General features: G+C 40.9%; 1 protein-coding gene and 1 non-coding gene across 5 annotated transcripts in view; one reads left to right on the top strand and one right to left on the bottom strand.

Moving 5' to 3' along the window:
- The first annotated feature begins 86 nt into the window (after positions 1-86).
- ACIN1 (apoptotic chromatin condensation inducer 1) overlaps positions 87-19,917 on the top strand; it is a 39,230-nt gene continuing 19,399 nt past the window's right edge. For 2 of the 4 annotated variants that reach the window (XM_068965200.1, XM_068965199.1), the window contains exons 1-5: positions 87-398; positions 1,947-2,012; positions 3,901-4,012; positions 4,432-4,551; positions 19,564-19,652. In XM_068965200.1, the coding sequence (XP_068821301.1) occupies positions 87-398; positions 1,947-2,012; positions 3,901-4,012; positions 4,432-4,551; positions 19,564-19,652 (699 nt within the window). The remainder of the gene's footprint in view (positions 399-1,946; positions 2,013-3,900; positions 4,013-4,431; positions 4,552-19,563; positions 19,653-19,917) is intronic. The other 2 variants (XM_068965203.1, XM_068965201.1) reach the window with 2 other exon arrangements.
- On the bottom strand, positions 17,645-17,716 carry TRNAE-UUC (transfer RNA glutamic acid (anticodon UUC)). The gene has a single exon. It is a non-coding gene; the product is annotated as a tRNA-Glu (tRNA).

Raw genomic sequence — 19,917 nt, 5'->3', positions numbered from 1 at the left:
CGGTAAGACGAAGAGAACCGAGCTCTGAAAGCAGGATGCGGGAGGCGGGGAGAGGCTGGGAGGCTGGAAAGAACCAATTGGTGCCGATGTGCAGACGGAAACACCCGAGCACTTCCGGAGGAACCCGGGGAGTTCTGAGTGGTAATCGAGGGGTTGACTATGGCAGTGGGCGGGGCCAACTCGGTACGTTCGAAGGGCGTTGGCGGAAATTACCGAAGATGCCCGAAGCCGTCGGGACGGACCCGAGTACCTCACGCAAGATGGCGGAGCTGGAGGAGGTGACTCTGGACGGGAAGCCTCTTCAGGCGCTGCGGGTGACCGACCTGAAGGCCGCACTGGAGCAGCGAGGCCTAGCCAAGAGCGGGCAGAAGAGTGCCCTGGTCAAGCGGCTCAAAGGGGTGAGGAGACGGCGTTGCCGGGGTGTCGGAGGGAAGCGGACCCGGTAGAGCCGAGTCTCTGCCGCGGCGCAGGCGCAGTGTCCGGGCTCGGCGCGAGCGAGCTCAGGCCGCCAGCGCGAGCCTCCGGATCCGCGCGCACGGTGGTTGGCGAGGCTCGCGCTGGAGTAGAAATAGCGCCGGTTCCCGCCTTAACGGTAGCGGCGCGAGCCCAAAAGGGGAGGGTGCGCGCTACTCTCCTGGAGTGTCTTAAGCTCCTTCCTCGTTCCCCCACCCCCTCCTTGTTTGTGTCTGTGGTTTCGGCGCATGCGCTGCAGAAGGAGTTAAATCCCACTACAACCACCGGCGTTGCTGGCCTGAGGGGGGCGAGTTGGGCTGGGTCGGAGTTAGGGGTATAGTTGGCCGAAGGGGTTGATGGGGTTGGTTATTGGTATCCGAATGAATAGAATTGGGGTAGGGCAAAAATGTCTGCTTGACTAGGTTAGGAGGTGAGATGAAGAGAAGCCTTGATTTGAAGGGACTTGGTTAGGCAGAAGTGTATATTTTATAGGGCATCCAGAAGCAGTTTGGGTGGATAAGAGTTTGGTGAATATTGATGAGAGAGGTGAGGTGGGCTGGTATGTATTGGGGATTTTGAATCTGCTTAAGTAGATTAGGGTGGGATTGCCAAGAGGTAGACGGATGAATTGGTGTGTTTATTTGGTGTAAATGGAGGGAAGGTGAAGATCTCTTGATTTTGATTTGGGTTAGCTAGGATACGTGACCACTAGTACGGTTTTGGGGGCTTCCCTGGTGGCTCAGAGGTTAAAGCGTCTGCCTCCATTGCGGGAGACCCGGGTTCGATCCCTGGGTCGGGAAGATTCCCCTGGAGAAGCAAATGGTAATCCACTCCAGTATTCTTGCCTGGAGAATCCCATAGACAGAGGAGCCTGGTCGGCTGCAGTCCACGGGGTCGCAAAGAGTCGGACACGACTGAGCGACTTCACTCACTCACTCACTCAGTACGGTTTTGGACTGGGTTGGCTCAAGGGTTAAGTTGGCAGACCGTTGCTTATACTGAAGCAGACAGTTTCGTGTGTGTGTGTTTATAAATTTGGTAAATCTAGTTGCCACTCTTTTGGAAACAATACAAGTTCATTTGAGTAGATCTAATCCTGGGTAACTGATCAAATAATTCACTGAGGACAAAATCATGGTTTCATGTGTTTGAACCTGGTTTGAGTGTTTGAAGTGAAGGGCCAGATTTAGAAGGAACACTAGTCAGAAGTGCAGAAGACAATAGCGATTGTAGTACTGTCAGATTTTATTGCATAGCCAGATTTCTTCAATATGCCTGCATTTTACATCTGTACATTTGGTAGCAGTAACCATGGCTACCTTTAAGGGTCTTCTGAAGAATGAGAACAGTATTAGTAAAGGGCATTTAGGTCCTTGGAAAAGTACAGTTTAAGTGTGTATGGTTAGTCATTGCATTTGATGAAGAGATTGGGGGAGGGGTATTTTTTGCTTTTGTTTTTCCTGGTTTCTGACTTTTGCCCTTCTCTATACCAGGCTCTAATGCTAGAAAATTTACAAAAACACTCAACCCCGCATGCTGCATTCCAGCCAAATTCCCAGGTAAGAAAGAAGATTCATTACCGGGGTGGACTCTGAATGCACAGAGACAGGGAAGGACATGATGTTGTATGTTTGGCGCTTGGTTTCTCACCAGTATTTTCCTAAGTTCCTTGGGTTGAAAATGTTTTCCTATTGGGACAATTGAATTCTAATAAAGAAGTCAAGAATCAGAAGAGCTCTAAGTTAATTTTTGATTCTTGAAATGGTGTGTGCAGAAAGATGTGGTTCCAGTTGATTAAGTGGAGTGCAAGGGTCTGAAGTCATTTATTTGACATTGATTTGAGAGAAGTAGTTGATGTCCTTGTAGATATGAAGTAGACAATCACCATGGCAGTATAGGAAAATACCTCCTGATCCAAGAAGAATTCTTGTGTTGACATAAATTTTCCAAGAAATCAATCCTTTGGGGATCATCCACCATTATCAGTGTTAATATTAACTATGGAGTCATTCCTGAGCATTGTTACTTGCGGCAAGAAACTTAACCTTCGGAGACCTTGATTTCCTCAGTTTCCCTGTATCCGAGATGAGAAAAGGTTGAACTAGATCGATAGTTTTATAACTGCTGAGATTTTGTGAAGATGCTTTTGGAGGCTTCCCATAGGAAATTTCTTTCCAAGTGAGCAGCAGTTCACATTTCCCCCCTGAGCTAGAATAGCATTGAGTTTCTGCATAAGATTTCTTTGAAAGAAACCATTCCCAGTTTTTTTTTTATGTTAGACTATGTAGTCTCTTAAGATTCTTTTCAGCTTTACCATTTCCTCATTATAGTGTGCCACGCACTTAAAGGAAAAATCCAGGTCTTTGTTAGTGCAACGGTGTGCAGCTTCAGTACTAGGTGAAATCCCAAGATACTGTGGAAAAACAAGAGAGCTTTCCTACTCCCTTGTTATTAGCGTATTAAGCTGAAAGTATCATAATCTAACTAGCTTACAGAGGTTTAGTTAAGTATTTTAGCAAACATAAGAAACTGCATGTTAATCAGTTTACCATTCTATTCCTTTCGCCCATTACATTTTTGTCTTTTTGTGCTTTTATTAACATAAGATTTTTGCAACAAATACTTACATTCTCTAATACTTGCAACCCACACTTGATTAGTGTCCAATGACTATCAAGAGACTTATCTCTATTTTAGGTGAAAATAAACTTTTACCATCCTTAGGAAAGAAGACTAATGACATAAAAAGCATTCAGGTATTTTTCCTTTTTTGGAGTTATACTAAGACTTGCTAAGCAAGAAGGTTCTTGAGAGGAGGGCTTGTGAAGAAAAAGCTGAAGGGCTAAAGAGTGACATGGGAGTCTTGGATTTTAAATATTGTCACCAAAGATTTCTTCTCACCCAAAGAAGATGAAGTTAGAGCTCTGTCTATATGCTGAATGGGCATCCCTTTTCTTAGTCTCTTGCTTTCCAGCTTTTTAAGTCTGATACTGAATTTTGGAGATGTTTAAATGTTTCCTGAATAGGTGGAGATTGATCTTTTGTGTCAACTAAAGATGGATTAGTATGAACTAGAGTTTTTTTCTCTTCAGTTTTTTATATTATTAAAAGGAAAAATTAGATATATGGTTTAGATTGTCTAAAAATTTAGTTTAAAAGACATAGTTTTATAGGAGTTTATTTCTTTTTAAATTATTTGTGCATCACTGGTTGGTTGGGAACTGAATATTTAAAATAAAAGATTATGTGTGCAGTTCCTCTTTTTGCCATCTTTGGTGAATCATAGGGCTATATATTTTGGTCCCCAGTTTAGGAGTAGCTTAGAAAAGGGCCCTCCAGTATTATCTTTCTTGGGTCCAGATATAATCCTTTGCTCCATGGAATTTTCTTCCTAGCCTTTTCATGGTTTGCTTTTCTAGACTATCTTTTTCCATTTCTTCTGTGCAGATTGGTGAGGAAATGAGCCAGAACAGTTTTATAAAGCAGTATCTGGAAAAGCAGCAGGAGCTGCTTAGGCAGCGTTTGGAACGTGAAGCTCGAGAAGCTGCAGAACTTGAAGGTAAGTCCAGACTGTTGCTTCTCACATGGAGTCTTTCCTTCTTACTCCTGTCACCGAGTAGATGGGCCTATTTCACTAGGCAGTTTCAGGAATATAAGTCAGGATGAAACTGCCACTTACTTGCTTTGGTAGTTTATGGATCCAAGTGAGTTACTCTTTACATTTTGTCAGGGAAGAAGACACTTAATTTGACTTAATCTTGTTAGAAGAGGATTCCTGCCAACAGGAAGAGTTATACGTAAATTAAGCTATCCTTTGACAGACTAGAAAAACAGGGGAGTTTTTCTCTTATGTACAGCGCTCTCTTTAGTATATACTCTGTATCCATGACTTTGCCTGACCTCCTTCACTCCTCTACATATTCCCACATGCTGAGCCCTACACTCCCTCCCTGCCCCGACCCAATCTGTACTTTGCAGAAGCTTCAGCTGATTCGGAGGATGAGATGATCCATCCTGAGGGAGTGGCTTCCCTGCTGCCTCCTGACTTTCAGAGCAGCCTGGAGAGACCAGAGCTGGAGCTCAGCAGACATTCACCCAGTACGTATCTCCCTCCCCACTGTGCTGTTTTAACAATCTTGTGTAGTTGGTGGGGGGAGGTAGGTAGACCTCCTTTCATGCTAAGCTTCCATTAAAGTCTCAGGGCAGTTCTTTGACAGTGTTATTTGACATCTGTTTTTCATGGAAATTATGTCCTTTTTGAATTCTGCTTTCACCTCAATGTTGTGTTAACCTCTTGGAGTATTTTATAAGGCGGTCTGATTTTTCTTCTCACCTATATACCCCTCTAACTTCCTGTACTGTACCTCTGAATTTAGCAGGAGTCACAAGTCGTTTTCATCTCTTCACCAGTTGTATATATTCTGTGTCCCACATCCAGTCATACTCCCAAATGGGCATCTGCAGTTTATTAATTCATTCAGCAAGTTTTTACTGAGTGTCTATTATATGCTAGGCATGTGCTAGGCACCAGAAATATAGTAAAAAGACAACTCTCTGCTATAATGAAGCATACAGTCTAGTGAGCAGATGGACATTAAACACATTATTACATAATTAACTAGAGTCATACTGTGTGCTGAGAGGCAATGCAGAGTATTATATGAGCATATTACAAGGAATTCAAACCTGATGTGTGGAATTGGTTCAGGCAGGGTTAATTTTTTCACATTTTGGAAAGCATTTTGCACCCACTTTTGCATAGTATCTCAAACAAAAATCTGTAAATACAGCCTTTGTTTTCTAGAAACTACCTAAGTATACCATGTGTATATAAGACATGTGGATAGTAGGTAGATAAAGGAAGCCAGTGTGTAAACTAACAAGTATTTTGAATAACTATTAATGTTAGTGGTCATGGGGACAGTGATCATTCCATATTTTTAATATTTTTAGAATGCATGTTAGTTGTCAGTGTTCCTTCTCAAATAAAAATTAGCCAAAAAATTATGTATTGAGTTGTGCTGTATACATGTCTCCATGCTGGAATATGTGGTGGGGTGTCAGCACCTTGTACAGTCTATTAGGGAGAGAGAAGACAATCACACATAAAGGTAACAATAGAAGATGGTATGTGTTAAGTAACATACAAGGAGTACAGACACACGTACTGTCAGAATTCGAAAGACGAAAAATTCACTGAGGACCAGAAAGATGATAGAGAGCTTTATTAAGGAGGTGTAGTATTTGAGCTGACCCTTAGAATAGGTAGGATTTGAGCTGGCACAGAAAAGACAAGAAGGTATTTTTAGGAAGGAACAGAGGCACAGGAATAGGAATGAAGGTGATATTTAATTTTAAAGGTAATGGAGGAACCATTGAAACTTCTTGATGGGAGTATGATCTGATAAACTCTTTTGAAAAAGAGAGAACCTCTCTCTGGCCTAAATGTAATCTGAAGTGAAAATGAGGAATGTCCTGAAATAGATGAAGGTTTAAAAAGCAAATATTTAGAGTGAAGAAGGTGGCTAGTCTATTCAGTGCTTTGAGTCATCAGAAGAACTATGCCTGTGGCTATAATTGATGAGGGGAAAGAGGGGGTAGGTGAAAGGAAAGAGGTGAAAAATTCGAAATGAATGTAGTAAATTGTAGAGTGGTTTGGTGATTTAGTTGCTAAGTCGTGTTTGATTCTTGTGATCCCATGGACTGGTAGCCCGCCAAGCTCCTCCGTCTATGGGATTTTCCAGGCAGGAATACTGGAGTGGGTTAAAATTGTACGGTACAACTAACAATTGCTCTGTGTCTTGTTCAGTATACCCTGTCCATAAACTTTTCTACCTCTGACCTTGGCTAGAATATGAACTTCATTACAGATGGGGCATAAAATGTGGTCAGAGTCCTAAGTGGAGTGGTAGTTTTGGAGTTCTAGCAGTGCTTGGTTGGATCAGTAGTAATGCCTGGAATTTACCCAGAAGTTAGGTTTGTTTCAGGTATACAATGTCAGTCTGCCATAGGCCAGTAAACTATTAGGATTCCAGTTTATTTGTTAGCTTTGGATGTTTGGGATTCCTTGTTGTGTAACATTTGGATTAAGGTTCCTAGTAACATACGTTGTTAATCAACAGTGGCACCTGAGGATTTTTTTTTTTTTGGATATTGTTTTTTAAGAATATGAATTCCTGGTCCCTGCCCCAAGAATCTTAAGGAGTGTAAGTCCTGAGACTTAAACGTTTTTTAAAAGTCTGGTAGTTCTGTTGATGAACTCAGTTTATGAATGACTGCCGGAGTCCAACTCCAGCAGGCAGGGATTCAACCTGAAGAGATGAACGGCGTCGGCGATAAGACAGCCTCTCAATTTTCTATGGACTGCCTGTTTACTCCAAGTTTAAGATTTTCTTTTATACTTTTACAAAAGCATTAGGCCAGAGGTTTGACATTTTCAGTTCCCCCTCTCCCAGATTTATTATCTCTATAAACCGTTGTTGCTCTTCAGAGTTCCTGCTTCAGTGATTCTCTGGGAATCAGCCTTATCATCTATTGTCTGCCTTTTCTAATGTGTGCTGTAGTTAACTTGTGGTTACATTGTAACCCATGCTACATTGCTCAGTTTACTACTTATCTTCCTAAGTCCTGTTTGCCCCTAACATCCTGAGCTCACTATCTCTTAAAAAGGCTTCTAGCTATAGTGTCTCTAAAAATTCCTAACTTCTATAAGCTATAGTAAAATATGCTAACTTTACAACATTCCTTAAATCTTTAACTTCTAACTGTTTTAATTATTTCTAAGCCCTAAATTCAGTAAACTCCTTTGCCATAAACATTGTCCTTGCAAATAGGCTTCAGATATCAATCTCTCCCATGGCCTCAAGCTGCGGCCTATGTGCTCATCCTGGAACACTTTTTTATAAAAGTCCTTGAACAAATGTCAGTGATTAACTTTATGAATTATTTTCAGAGCAATGCTGCAGAAGGCTTGATGCCTTCTCATGCTCCTCTCAAGAACAATAAGCACCTTAATATTCCTTTTCAGTCAACTCAGCTGACGAGAGGAAAAGACAAGTCAGAATTACAAGGCCTAACTCCTTCATCCTGGGAACCATGCCTGTGGAATGAGGAGAAGGGGCTGGGAACCGTGCCTCCATTTTGTCAGTAATGTGTAATGTGGCTCCGGACATCTCCCCCTTTTTTATTTTTTAGAGCATAGGTATGAAACTCAGTAGATAGAGCAGAGACATTTCGCTGACTATTCTGAAAAGGCACGGGGCCATTACACAAATCAGAACTAACAGGCATAAGCACATGGCCGCATCAATCATTATTGTAGAAAAGGATCCATGGGAAAGATACCCCTCCAGATTTTCAAAGAGGCAATTAGAAAGCCATTGAAAGGAAAAGTCAGACTCCGCCTGCTTCATATTCTGAATATCCTGGTGTAACTTAGAAATGTCAGTACTAAAATCTGAATGATTTCAGACGTGTAAAATATGATTTCTAATGCGTTCCTAAGAGAGCATGGACTCATTCATTTGCAGAGGGGTAATGCACATCCATTTAAATTCAGCATGGCACCTTAAAGACAATTTAATTTTTAAATTTGTAATTTCTTGCCCTATAAGCAGAACTGTTTCTTCTAAAGCATTGACCTTATTTTCTATTTTCTTATCTATAATTTCTTGCATAGTAAGAGCTACGGAGACATTTTTGGACAGCTGATCGACAAACGAGGCCGTATGCACTTCTTTTGACAGGGCAACAGCAGAAACCGTAACTGATGTAATTATGGCAATCAAGGCAGTTATTCCCACAACCAGAGCTGCAATGAATCTCTTAGGTCGAGAAGTTAAGCCATTAAGTTCATATAAAACTTTCAATGCATAATCATCAAACCATTGTCCCTCTAATTTTACAGGAACCATCAAATATGGTGGTTGCTTTACAATCATCACAGCCTCATAATTATTATAATCATTCCCATCAACACAATTTGATATAAAACAATTCACATATATAACATTGTGAACAGTTTTTCCTTCAGAAACTTCCAACTCACTCTGATTTCTGGCCCACAAAAAGGCATAGGGAGAATGTACGCAGGCCTGTACAATATATCTTTGTTCATTTAAAGGTCTGTGTAAAATCACAGGTGCCATGGCAGCCAGTGCTCTTGGGACCCGTTGCGTCAAAGCTCACTAGAGGAGGAACCTGTCCATTGGCGTGCCACCTAGTGATCACTAAAGGCATAGGGAGAAATGAATTATTCCATGTGGACCTATAAGGCTCTACATAAATCAAGCCCCGTCGTTGATTCGAAAGATGGGGGCACCCCCAGTTGGTCAGAAAATGTCTGGTGGCAGCAATGGGAATAGATAACTTTATGGCGTACATGCATTCTTTCCAACGAGGAAAGCCAGAAATTCTGCTTATGCTTTCCCAGGCCTGTAGTCCTTGTTCATCAGAGTCCAAAGTAGGGAGTGCACAGCTCAGATAGTCCTTTAAATGAGGGGCTGCCTTTTTTAAGGCTTCAAATAGTCTTTCTTGCACCCCCGGCATCAGCAGCTATAAGGACCAAAAGTCTCTCTTGCCATCGCTTCTCGGAGAATCAGTGAGCATGCCTTTCAAGGAAGTGCTAATGCATCCATTCAAAACTGGAGCTACTTCTTGTAGAGAGGAAGGTATGGCAAAGCAAATAGGTGGATAAATGGACACACCTGAAAAATTGAAGGGAGTGCTGACTGCTGTTTTAACATTATTAGGATAGATGGAAGCCCCACCCAAAAGAAGAGTATCATTAACAAAAACACGAATGGGCTCATTCATCCAATCAACAGGCTGGAAAGAAGGTGGATTAGGCAAATAGGCTCAATGAACTTTTCCTGCGCTGGAGGGCCTGACAAGCCAACACAGCAAGCATAGCCACAAACATTATCATAGGAGTGGCCTCATATCTCCCCCTTTCTATTAATTCTTCAGCCTGCTGAGCGAGATGTTTTAGCTGGCCCCACGTTGGTACCGCACTGGAAGTGGTTGTTTAAGTACGATGACGGCGACGAGGTGGGGCAGAATACTGTTGAACTCGATCAACATGTCTCTCCTGAAGCGCCAGGTGCCTGAAGCGATGTACTAGCAGTGAAGCCTCAGGCGAAGGGTCACTCTCCCTTTGGCGTTTCCTTGGCTCCCTCAGGTTTGGACTCGACGAGCTTCTGGTCTCCCCATCTTTCCTTGGTCCCGGACTCCAGGCCTTCAGAGATTTTAGTAACCTCAGGGGTCCAAACAGGAGAAGTAGAATCCTGTGGAAGCACACAAGCATACCCTCTCCCACAAGTTAGCAGTGTATCTGGCCCTTTCCACTCTCCTGTAAGGAGGTCTTTTCACTTAACTAGAGGCCGAGTCGTAGCCCCTTCAGGAGTCCAGTGTCTCGTCATTGCAGTCTGTCCCTGTGTGTCCACATTTATTTTATTTTATTTTTTTGTGTGTGTGTGTGTCCACATTTAAATGATTAATTACAAACAAAGCATGGTGTAAAACATGATATGGAGAGGAATATTTAAATTTTCCCTGTCTTAATTTAGCTATCTGACTTTTTAAAGTCTGGTGTGCCCTCTCCACTATGGCTTGGCCTTGGGGATTATAAGGTATTCCTGTTGAATGTTCTATGGAAAATTGTTGACAACATCTCTTAAAAGCAGCAGAAGTATAAGCTGGGGCATTATCTGTTTTTATCTGTTCAGGGAGTCCTATTTGGGAAAAGCACTGAAACAAGTGCTGAGTTACACCTCTTGTTGCTTCACTTGATCTAGCAGAGGCTGTAATAACATGAGAAAAGGTATCTACGGTAACAACCACAAAGGACAGGTTTCCAAAGGCCAGGATATGAGTTAACGTCCATTTGCCAGAGAGCGTTAGGCCTAAGGCCTTGGGGATTTACTCCTAATGGTGGAGATGGATTAAATGTTGGACAGTTTGGACATAACTATTTGTCTAGCTGCTTCCCTAGGGATATGAAATTCATACCCTAAACCAGCTGCATTTTGATGATGAATTTTGTGAGAATTTTTGGCCTTGTCAATCTTTTCATGTAAGTTTAAAGCAATTACTTTAGTTAATGCATCTGCCAAAGCATTTCCCTCATGCAAAGGGCCAGGCGAGCCGGAATAGGCTCTAATATGTCCCACAAAATATTTTTTATCTCTATGTTTAATCTCCTTCAGTAAATCAGATAACAAGGAGAAGATGGTAGTTTTATTTTCCGGAATATTAGCAGTCTCAATATGAGGAAACAACCCTGCAATATATCGGGAGTCAGTCAAAAGATTGAAGATACGGTGTCTCAAATGTTGAAAAGCCCAAATAACCGCCTTTAACTCAGCTCTCTGGGCTGATGTCTCTTCAATTACCTGAACATGGGATTTTCCATCAATAATTGTGACTGCTTTGCCATTAGCGGAACCATCTATGAAAATTAAAATTGCCCCTTCCAAAGGTTGAATAGAAAATTTCTTCGGAAAAATTACTGAATGTGTTTTCAAAAAATGCAGCAGGGGGCTTGAGGGTAAATGAAACAAAATTTGACCCCTGAAATCTATCAAGGCAACTTGCCAATCATCATCATTTTGTAAAAGAAATTGTAATTGATCTTTATTGAATGGAATCACTATACTTGTTACTTCTCTTCCAAAAAGTTTCACACTTCTTTTTTTACCTTTTATAATTAATTGTGTAACCAAGCTGGGATAAGATAAAACTGTTTTTCTTGGGGTCACTGGTAGATGGAGCCAGTGGGCCTTCTTGCCACAAGCATCCTGTAGGTGGATGCTCTGTGGCGAGAATAATTAAATCCCATCCTCTGGTAATATTAATCCTAATTAACTGATCATTTAAAGCTTCATCCACTTTAACAAGAGCCGACTCTGCCTCACTAGTCAACTTTCTCTTAGAACTGGGATTAGGATCACTTTTTTAGCAATCAAAGGCTTTCAATCTGCAGTAGTCAGTTTTAAATGTGGGCATATCCAATTAATATCCCCTAATAATTTCTGGAAATCATTTAAAGTTAGTAAACATCTCAGCTGCAAAGGGGCATGACTCATGGTATGGGTATTTAATACCCTCCCTAAATAAGAAAAAGGAGGATTTACTTGAATCTTATCTGGAGCTATCTTTAAACCCCAGCTTTTCAAGGCCTCAATCAATTCAGATAAAATTTGTTGTAACAAGGTTCTGTCCTTATGAGCTGCCAAAATATCATCCATATAATATATCAAATATAGATCTTTATACTTTGCTCTAACATTTTGCACCACTTGGTCTACAAATTTCTGACACAACGTGGGGATATTTTTCATTCCCTGAGGCAAAACCTTCCATTGAAACCTTCTATAGGGCTGTTTAAAATTAGCTGAAGGGAGACTGAAGGCAAACCGCTTACCATGTTGGACAGCTAGGGGAACGGTAAAGAAGCAATCCTGTAGATCTTTTAACTATCACATTATACTGAAAAGCACAGCCACTGGGGAAGGGAGGCCCGCTGGAGGGCCCCCATGTCTTCCATAGTTGTATTTATAGCTCTCAAATCTTGTAACAATCTCCATTTTCCTGATTTTAATAACAAAAATAGGAGTATTCCAGGGGCTATTAGAAGGCTATATATGGCCAGCTGTCAATTGTTCCATAACTAAATCCTCAGCTGCCTGGAACTTTTCAGCTGTTAAAGGCCATTGCTCCACCCATACCAGATCATCAGATTTCCAGGTAATAGGGTCGGCAGCAAGGCAACAGCCTCTAGGATAAATTTGAATATCCCAGACCTTCTCTATTCTTGTTAGGAACCACCTCTAATGGTGAAACAATTTTCTGCTGATCTTTACCAAGCCCCTTATCAGGATTATACCTCACTTGCAGCATTTGATTTGTAACCTTTTCATCTGGGCTATATAAAAGCATCCCATCGGAGATAATATATCTCTCCCCCATAAGGAAAAGGTGGTGAAGGAACCACATATGGACATAAAGTGCCTTGTGCCCCCTTCTCATCTGACCATGTCAAAATTTGTGAGCTCTTAGCAACCGAGGGCACTGACCCTATTCCTACCAGGCCGGCAACTGGTCAAGCGTGTCGGCCAGGACGAGGGCCAGTCTTTTCCAGCAGTGTAAGAGACGTCTGCTCCAGTATCTAACAGCCCTGACATTTTATTCCCTTGAATTAAAAGATCTTGTAAAGGCCTCGGTTCAGTTGAGTTCAGTCTCTCAGTCATGTCCAACTCTGTGACCCCATGAGTCGCAGCATGCCAGGCCTTCCTGTCTATCACCAGCTCCCGGAGTTCACTCAGACTCATGTCCATCGAGTCAGTGATGCCATCCAGCCATCTCATCCTCTGTCGTCCCCTTCTCCTCCTGCCCTCAATCCCTCCCAGCATCAGAGTCTTTTCCAATGAGTCAACTCTTCACATGAGGTGGCCAGAGTACTGGAGTTTCAGCTTTAGCATCATTCCTTCCAAAGAAACCCCAGGGCTGATCTCGTTCAGAATGGACTGGTTAGATCTCCTTGCAGTTCAAGAGACTCTCAAGGGTCTTCTCCAACACACAGTTCAAAAAGCATCAATTCTTCGGCACTCAGCCTTCTTTACAGTCCAACTCTTACATCCATACATGACCACAGGAAAAACCATAGCCTTGACTAGACGGACCTTAGTCGGCAAAGTGATGTCTCTGCTTTTGAATATGCTATCTAGGTTGGTCATAACTTTTCTTCCAAGGAGTAAGCGTCTTTTAATTTCATGGCTGCAGTCACCATCTGCAGTGACTTTGGCGCCCCAAAAAATAAAGTCTGACACTGTTTCCACTGTTTCCCCATCTATTTCCCATGAAGTGATGGGACCAGATGCCATGATCTTTTATTTTCTGAATGTTGAGCTTTACACCAACTTTTTCACTCTCCACTTCACTTTCATCAAGAGGCTTTTGAGTTCCTCTTCACTTTCTGCCATAAGGATGGTGTCATCTGCATATCTGAGGTTATTGATATTTCTCCCGGCAATCTTGATTCCAGCTTGTGTTTCTTCCAGTCCAGCGTTTCTCATGATGTACTCTGCATAGAAGTTAAATAAGCAGTGTGACAATATACAGCCTTGACGTACTCCTTTTCCTATTTGGAACCGGTCTGTTGTTCCATGTCCAGTTCTAACTGTTGCTTCCTGACCTGCATACAGATTTCTCAAGAGGCAGGTCAGGTGGTCTGGTATTCCCATCTCTTTCAGAATTTTCCACAGTTGATTGTGATCCACACAGTCAAAGGCTTTGGCATAGTCAATAAAGCAGAAATAGGTGTTTTTCTGGAACTCTCTTGCTTTTTTGATGATCCAGCAGATGTTGGCAATTTGATCTCTGGTTCCTCTGCCTTTTCTAAAACCAGCTTGAACATCAGGAAGTTCACGGTTCAAGCTATAATTTCCTGCACCCAGAAAGCTAGATCACTAGATCCAAATTCTCTGGGGCCCCTAGCTTGAGAAGTCAAGGTTTTTCCTGTCTGATAATAAGCTAAAAGCAAAAGCTGTGCTATTCTCTGATTTTTATTAATTAGCAGAATCTACTACACCAGGCACCACCTAACGTTAAAAAGAAAGCGAGCTACATCTTAGCACATGTCCTACAATGCCCTCAGGTAGGGGGCCGGCCACTCCTGTTGGAATCTGAGTAACCAGCACGTCAGGGGTTAATATTGTTGTGGTGGTGGAACTGAGGTCCAGTCCTGCGCTACCTGGGGTTGATTGGCATGGCTTGTCCCTGCTTGGCAGGACATTGCTGGCAAAAATGCCCCATTTGGCCACAAGAAACATTTTCTATTTGTAGAATCCTTTCCATTAGGATTAATCTTTTTTTTTTAAAGCCTGGGTCAGGCCCCCCTGAGGGGGTTTTCTCCAAGGAGCAAGCTCTGTATATTGTGCATGTGTCTGCTTTAAAAGCTCCTTTGTTTCAAAAAAAAAAAAAACCTCTTTCTCAGCCTTAGGCAATGCTCTGGGAGGCTTTGGAGGCAAAGTTGGGAACTCCTGGGTCCTGGGAGGCACAAGTGGAGGTGGCGGTGGTCGCCTTAAGTCAGAAAGTGGTGGATAAATTTTTAAAGGTTTGCGTAGAGGGGGAGGGGGCTCGCCAGGGCGCCCGGCCGCAGCGTCCTGTAAGCCCTCTCCTTCCTCGGGAGGTAGAGCACAGTCTCCCTCCTTTTCTTCGTCAATGGCAGAAAATATGATCTGCGCAGAAGGTGGAGACCCACCACCATCCACCGTTGTAGCCTCCCCCTTAGGCTGTCTAACAGCCTCATGACAGGGGTCTAGGACATTTCTAGTCACATTCCACAGAGCAAAAGCATCTACAGGAACCTTTTCTGGCCCATGCAAAGTATAAAAGAAACGTAGAAATTTAGACAGTCTTGCTGTCCTTACTTTAATGCCTCTCTGGGCTAACATATGAAGTAATATTTCAATAAACATTTGTCTATTCTTAGATGGAGAGAAACCCATTCTTCTAGAAAATATTCTTACTGATTCTGTACCCTCCTCACCCTGCCTAAACTGCAGAGGGGTGCCAGCCACCCACAGGTAAAATCCTAACCGTCCTGCATTACAATCTCAAATTACTTACTCTTCAGTGTCGCCTGTTCTGGGCGCCACTTGCCAGAGTCCAGGCAGAGATTCAGCTTGAAGAGATGAACGGTGTTGGTGATGAGACAGCCTCTCAATTTTCTGTGGACTGCCTGTTTACTCCCAAGTTTAAGATTCTCTTTTATACTTTTACAAAAGCATTAGGCCAGAGGTTTGACATTTTCAGTTCCCCCTCTCCCAGATTTATTATCTCCATAAATCATTGTTGCTCTTCAGAGTTCCTGCTTCAGTGATTCTCTGGGAATCAGCCTTATCATCTGTTGTCTACCTTCTCTAATGTGTCCTGTAGTTAACTTGTGATTACATTGTAATTCATGCTACATCGCTCAGTTTACTACTTATCTTAAGTCCTGTTTGCCCCTAACATCCTGAGCTCACTATCTCTTAAAAAGGCTTCTAGCTATAGTGTCTTTAAAAATTCCTAACTTCTATAAGCTATAGTAAAATATGCTAACTTTACAACATTCCTTAAATCTTTAACTTCTAACTGTTTTAATTATTTCTAAGCCCTAAATTCAGTAAACTCCTTTGCCATAAACATTGTCCTTGCAAATAGGCTTCAGATATCTGTCCCTCCCATGGCCTCAAGCTGCGGCCTATGTGCTCATCCTGGAACACCTTTTTGTAAAAGTCCTTGAACAAATGTCAGTGATTAACTTTATGAATTATTTTCAGAGCAATGCTGCAGAAGGCTTGATGCCTTCTCATGCTCCTCTCAAGAACAATAAGCACCTTAATATTCCTTTTCAGTCAACTCAGCTGACGAGAGGAAAAGACAAGTCAGAATTACAAGGCCTAACTCCTTCATCCCGGGAACCGTGCCTGCGGAATGAGGAGAGGGGGCTGGGGGCCGTGCCTCCATTTTGTCAGTAATGCCTAACGCGGATCCCGACAAATGACTAAGTGAAACAATAGCTTTTCAGTGTTACAGTTAATCAAGATCCTTGTCTTATACTCCAGCAGCCTCCCATTCATGTCCTATAGACACAGTCCCAAATAGGAAGAAAGGATTGGTTTATAAACTCCTCCCTGGCTCCCCTTCTTGACTTCTTATCTCCCCACCAGTTTTTTCAGAATTTTCTGCCCTCTATAATCAGAGGTTGCCTGGATTCCCTTCTAGGTCATAACTAGTTTTATGAAAGTCCTTATTATCTTCAGTTTTTTTTTTTAAGAAGAGACCACACTCGGAAGATTAGGAAAAATACTAAAACATTAAAAAATGGGCAGTCAGAATATGGATTGATTAGCAAAGGTACGAACGACCCCAAGGGGTTTTAACCAGCCTTAGGCTTACAAAGCATTTAGCCCTTATTCCTATTTCTTGTGTTAAATCTGGATGCTGAGATTCCACAGAAATGTTACATAAGTTACTTATACAACAAACATGAGTCAGATTTAGGTTTGGCATCCTTTTCTTAATTTCTGCTTCTTATTCATACCCAAGGATACCATTTGGCCGCAGGCTTTGCTGTGATCTCTATAGCTACCTAACTTGGGTCCTGCAGATCCTACCGAGGGATTTGTTTTCCAGGATGAAGAAACTTCCCTCCTATCTGGCCCTTTAACTTTGTTCACTTTAATACATTCTATACTATCTTTGCCCTCCTGAAGACTTCTGGCTTGGAATCTTAGAAATCTTACGTTCATCCTGGCTTATTTTCCACCCTCTGCTACAGGTGCTCATCTCCTTCACATATCAGTAACATCAGGCTGGAGACACTCCTGTGGCCATGTGCACATCATAGATGGCACCTTTTGCAGAATCTTGTTTGCTTCACATCAGTTCCTTACAAGGAGCTCAAAAAAATGCCTCATCTCTTTCTTACAGTTTGTATTGCTTACTAGGTTCTTGTTTTCATGTCTGAAGGTCCCTTCCAGCTGTCGTTTTTGTGTTTTTTGTTTTTTTTTTTTCAAAACAATGATGTCCAGAACTTTCCGAACAACTTTTCTCAGTTTTCCCACATCTCTTTGATGACTTACTAGGCAAGTGCTTCTGGAGAAGGGATTGTCTAGAATCCTGTCACTGCAGTTTTACAATATCATAATAGCATTATGGTCTAATAGAATAGAATGTAGTTTATAATTGATGGAGATAAAGGCTATTTGCTTGTACATAATTTTAAGATCATAACTCTAAAAAACTATTTGATCAGTTTAGCATATTTATGGCTAACTGTATGCATACCTTTCTTCCCCCCCTTGAAAATCACATTTATTTATTCACAGCATATATGTGTTTATAACGCTCACTTTTTAAGTTGAAATAAAACAGCAGAGAATGTTTCTTATATAGAATTTGAAATGATAAAAGCAAGTACTTGGGATGGCTAGACCTGTGAATTTTTCCTGTTTATAGTATTTGAGGTGTATTGGAGAATCTCTTCTGTAGGTTTTTCCTCCATATAGGATTTTATAATTTTAAAAATGATTGTTTTATTACAAAAAGTAGCATGTATTCTTTAGAAAAATTTTTGAAAAACGAGAAGAAAACAGGTGCTTTTATTTATTTGTTTGGCTCTGCTGCATGGCTTGTGGGATATTAGTTCCCTGACCAGGGATCAAACCCGGGCCCCAGCACTGAAAATGCTGAGTCTTAACCACTGGACCACCAGGGAATTCCCTAGGTTTTTTTTTTTTTAATTGGAGTATAGTTGAATAACAATGCAGTGTTATGTTTCAGGTGTACAGTAGAATGAATTGGTTATACATATATACACTCTTTTTTAGATTCTTTTCTCGTAGAAGTCCATTAAACAGGTTTTTAAATCACCATAGTCCCACAAACTAAAAGAGCAGCAACTGATAATTTGGTGTAGAATTTTCTTTTCTTTGTCTTTAGATAGTGTAAGAAATCTGCAATATTTAAATTTTTATCTTCCCTCCAATTTTTTTTTAATTCTTGAGCATCTGGATAGTGTTTTTGTTGGGTTTTTATTTTATTTATTTATTTTTTTGAGTAGTTTTAGGTTCACAGCAAAATTGCTAGGTACAGAAATTTCTCATGTGCCCTCTCCTCCTCCCACATATGTATAGCCTCTCTTAATATCAGCATTGCACACCAGAGTGGTACACTTCTTACAGTGTGTGAATATTCAGTGACACATAATAATCACTGAAGTCTGTAACTTGCTTTAGGGTTCACTTTTGATGGACTTATTGTGGGTTTGGACAAATGACATGTATCTATCATTAGAGTGTCATACCAGGGTATTTTCACTGCCCTAAAACTTCTGTGCTCTACCTGTTTATCCCTCCATCTACCTTCTGCCTTTTTAAAAATTTCTTGTTAAACTACAATAAATCAGCTTCTTTCTCCTATGTATGCAAAAAAGCCTTTATTCTCTAATCTAGATATGAAATGGTATATATTCAGAGATCCTGTTAATCAAGTGATAATAGAATAAAGTTTTATAAAGTATATGCAGTCTTCTAGTTCATTTTGTAAGTTTCTTTTAGTTACAGAACCCAAGACTAGTTCACTTTAGATTGCTGAAATCTAGAAATAAGAGAAAACTTCTCTTCTCTCACACCATCTGCCATTATTTGCACTAGTTTAAATACTGTTAGTGTAGAACAGGTGTTTGTGCATCATTTAAACCTTTTGTACTGCATTGTACCTATCTGCAAAGTAATTATCTTTAGGCTGTTTTCTAAACTGGTTCTCATCAATATTTGCATTTCTACTCCATGTAATATTTTAATACTGGTAGGAAACGTAGAGATCTTCCAGCCCCTCTCTTCCATTTTCTGTCAAGACACTGAGACCCAAATTATTTAAGTGATTTACATGGATTGTAAGTGAACATTTTTTCCAGTTTTACTTGGAGCTATTAATTGGAATGACCTACATTAGTGATTTGCAAGCTTTCTTTTAATAGTAGAACTTGTTTTTCTTTAAAATAATCTTACCTTGAGTTCCATATATAAAACATAATTGAGAGAAGGCCTATTTCCAGAGCCCTGTCCAGTAGGCTTGAAGAAGTTTTTAGGAACCTTAGTGCCCTGAAAATCATTTCTCTTAAGTAATCATGAGATTATTGTTGTACAAACCAGTGTATTAATCATGAGGTTTTGGGCAAAACTAGTGGCAATAGGCAGTCCAAAAAAATCAAACTGAACACAATGAAGTCTTTAGCTTTGATTCAGTGACAAAACATTTAACAGAAATAAGTCTACTTTGTGATAGACAGTTTGAAGCCCCTGGTAGTTATTTGTTTGAATTACTTGTAATATGTGAATTGGCTTTGAGATAGTAAAACATTCCAGATGTGCATAGCAGGAATTATCAACATGTCCTGACCTTTTAGGGCTTCATATGGTCTTTTCTTCCATTTAGAGATCGGGGAAATTAATATAGATGTGTGTTGACCAGCTCATATGGTTTGATTGATTGATTTTAGAAAGCAGTATTATATGAATGTTTGTGTTTTTAAGTCTGACTTGGTTTTCTTTCATTTGATAGGAAAAAGCACCTCTATTTCTGAAGAGAAAGGTGAATCTGATGAGGAGAAACCAAGGAAAGGAGAAAGACGATCATCCAGAGTCAGACAGGTAACTCTGTTGTCTTTGAAAACATCCTTCACTTCTTTGCGAAATCCTTTTGATAATCTCCTCCTCCTCTTTTTCCTCAGCTTATTTTCAGAGTTGATTTTTCTCTAGCTTTCTGTATAGTCACCTTCTTTGCTTAACATTTTTTTCATTTTGTGTTTCCTAATTTATATCTGCTTTGGCCTTCAGATTTCTGAATGAATATATAAAAATTAAAACTTAATTGTGAAAGTTAGCAGGCTGATCTGTATTTGTAAGGCAGCACATT

This window comes from Capricornis sumatraensis, chromosome 2 (genome assembly GCF_032405125.1).
Source record: "Capricornis sumatraensis isolate serow.1 chromosome 2, serow.2, whole genome shotgun sequence".
NCBI classification, from domain to species: Eukaryota; Metazoa; Chordata; class Mammalia; order Artiodactyla; family Bovidae; genus Capricornis; species Capricornis sumatraensis.
This window is presented reverse-complemented; position numbering and strand designations above follow the sequence as displayed.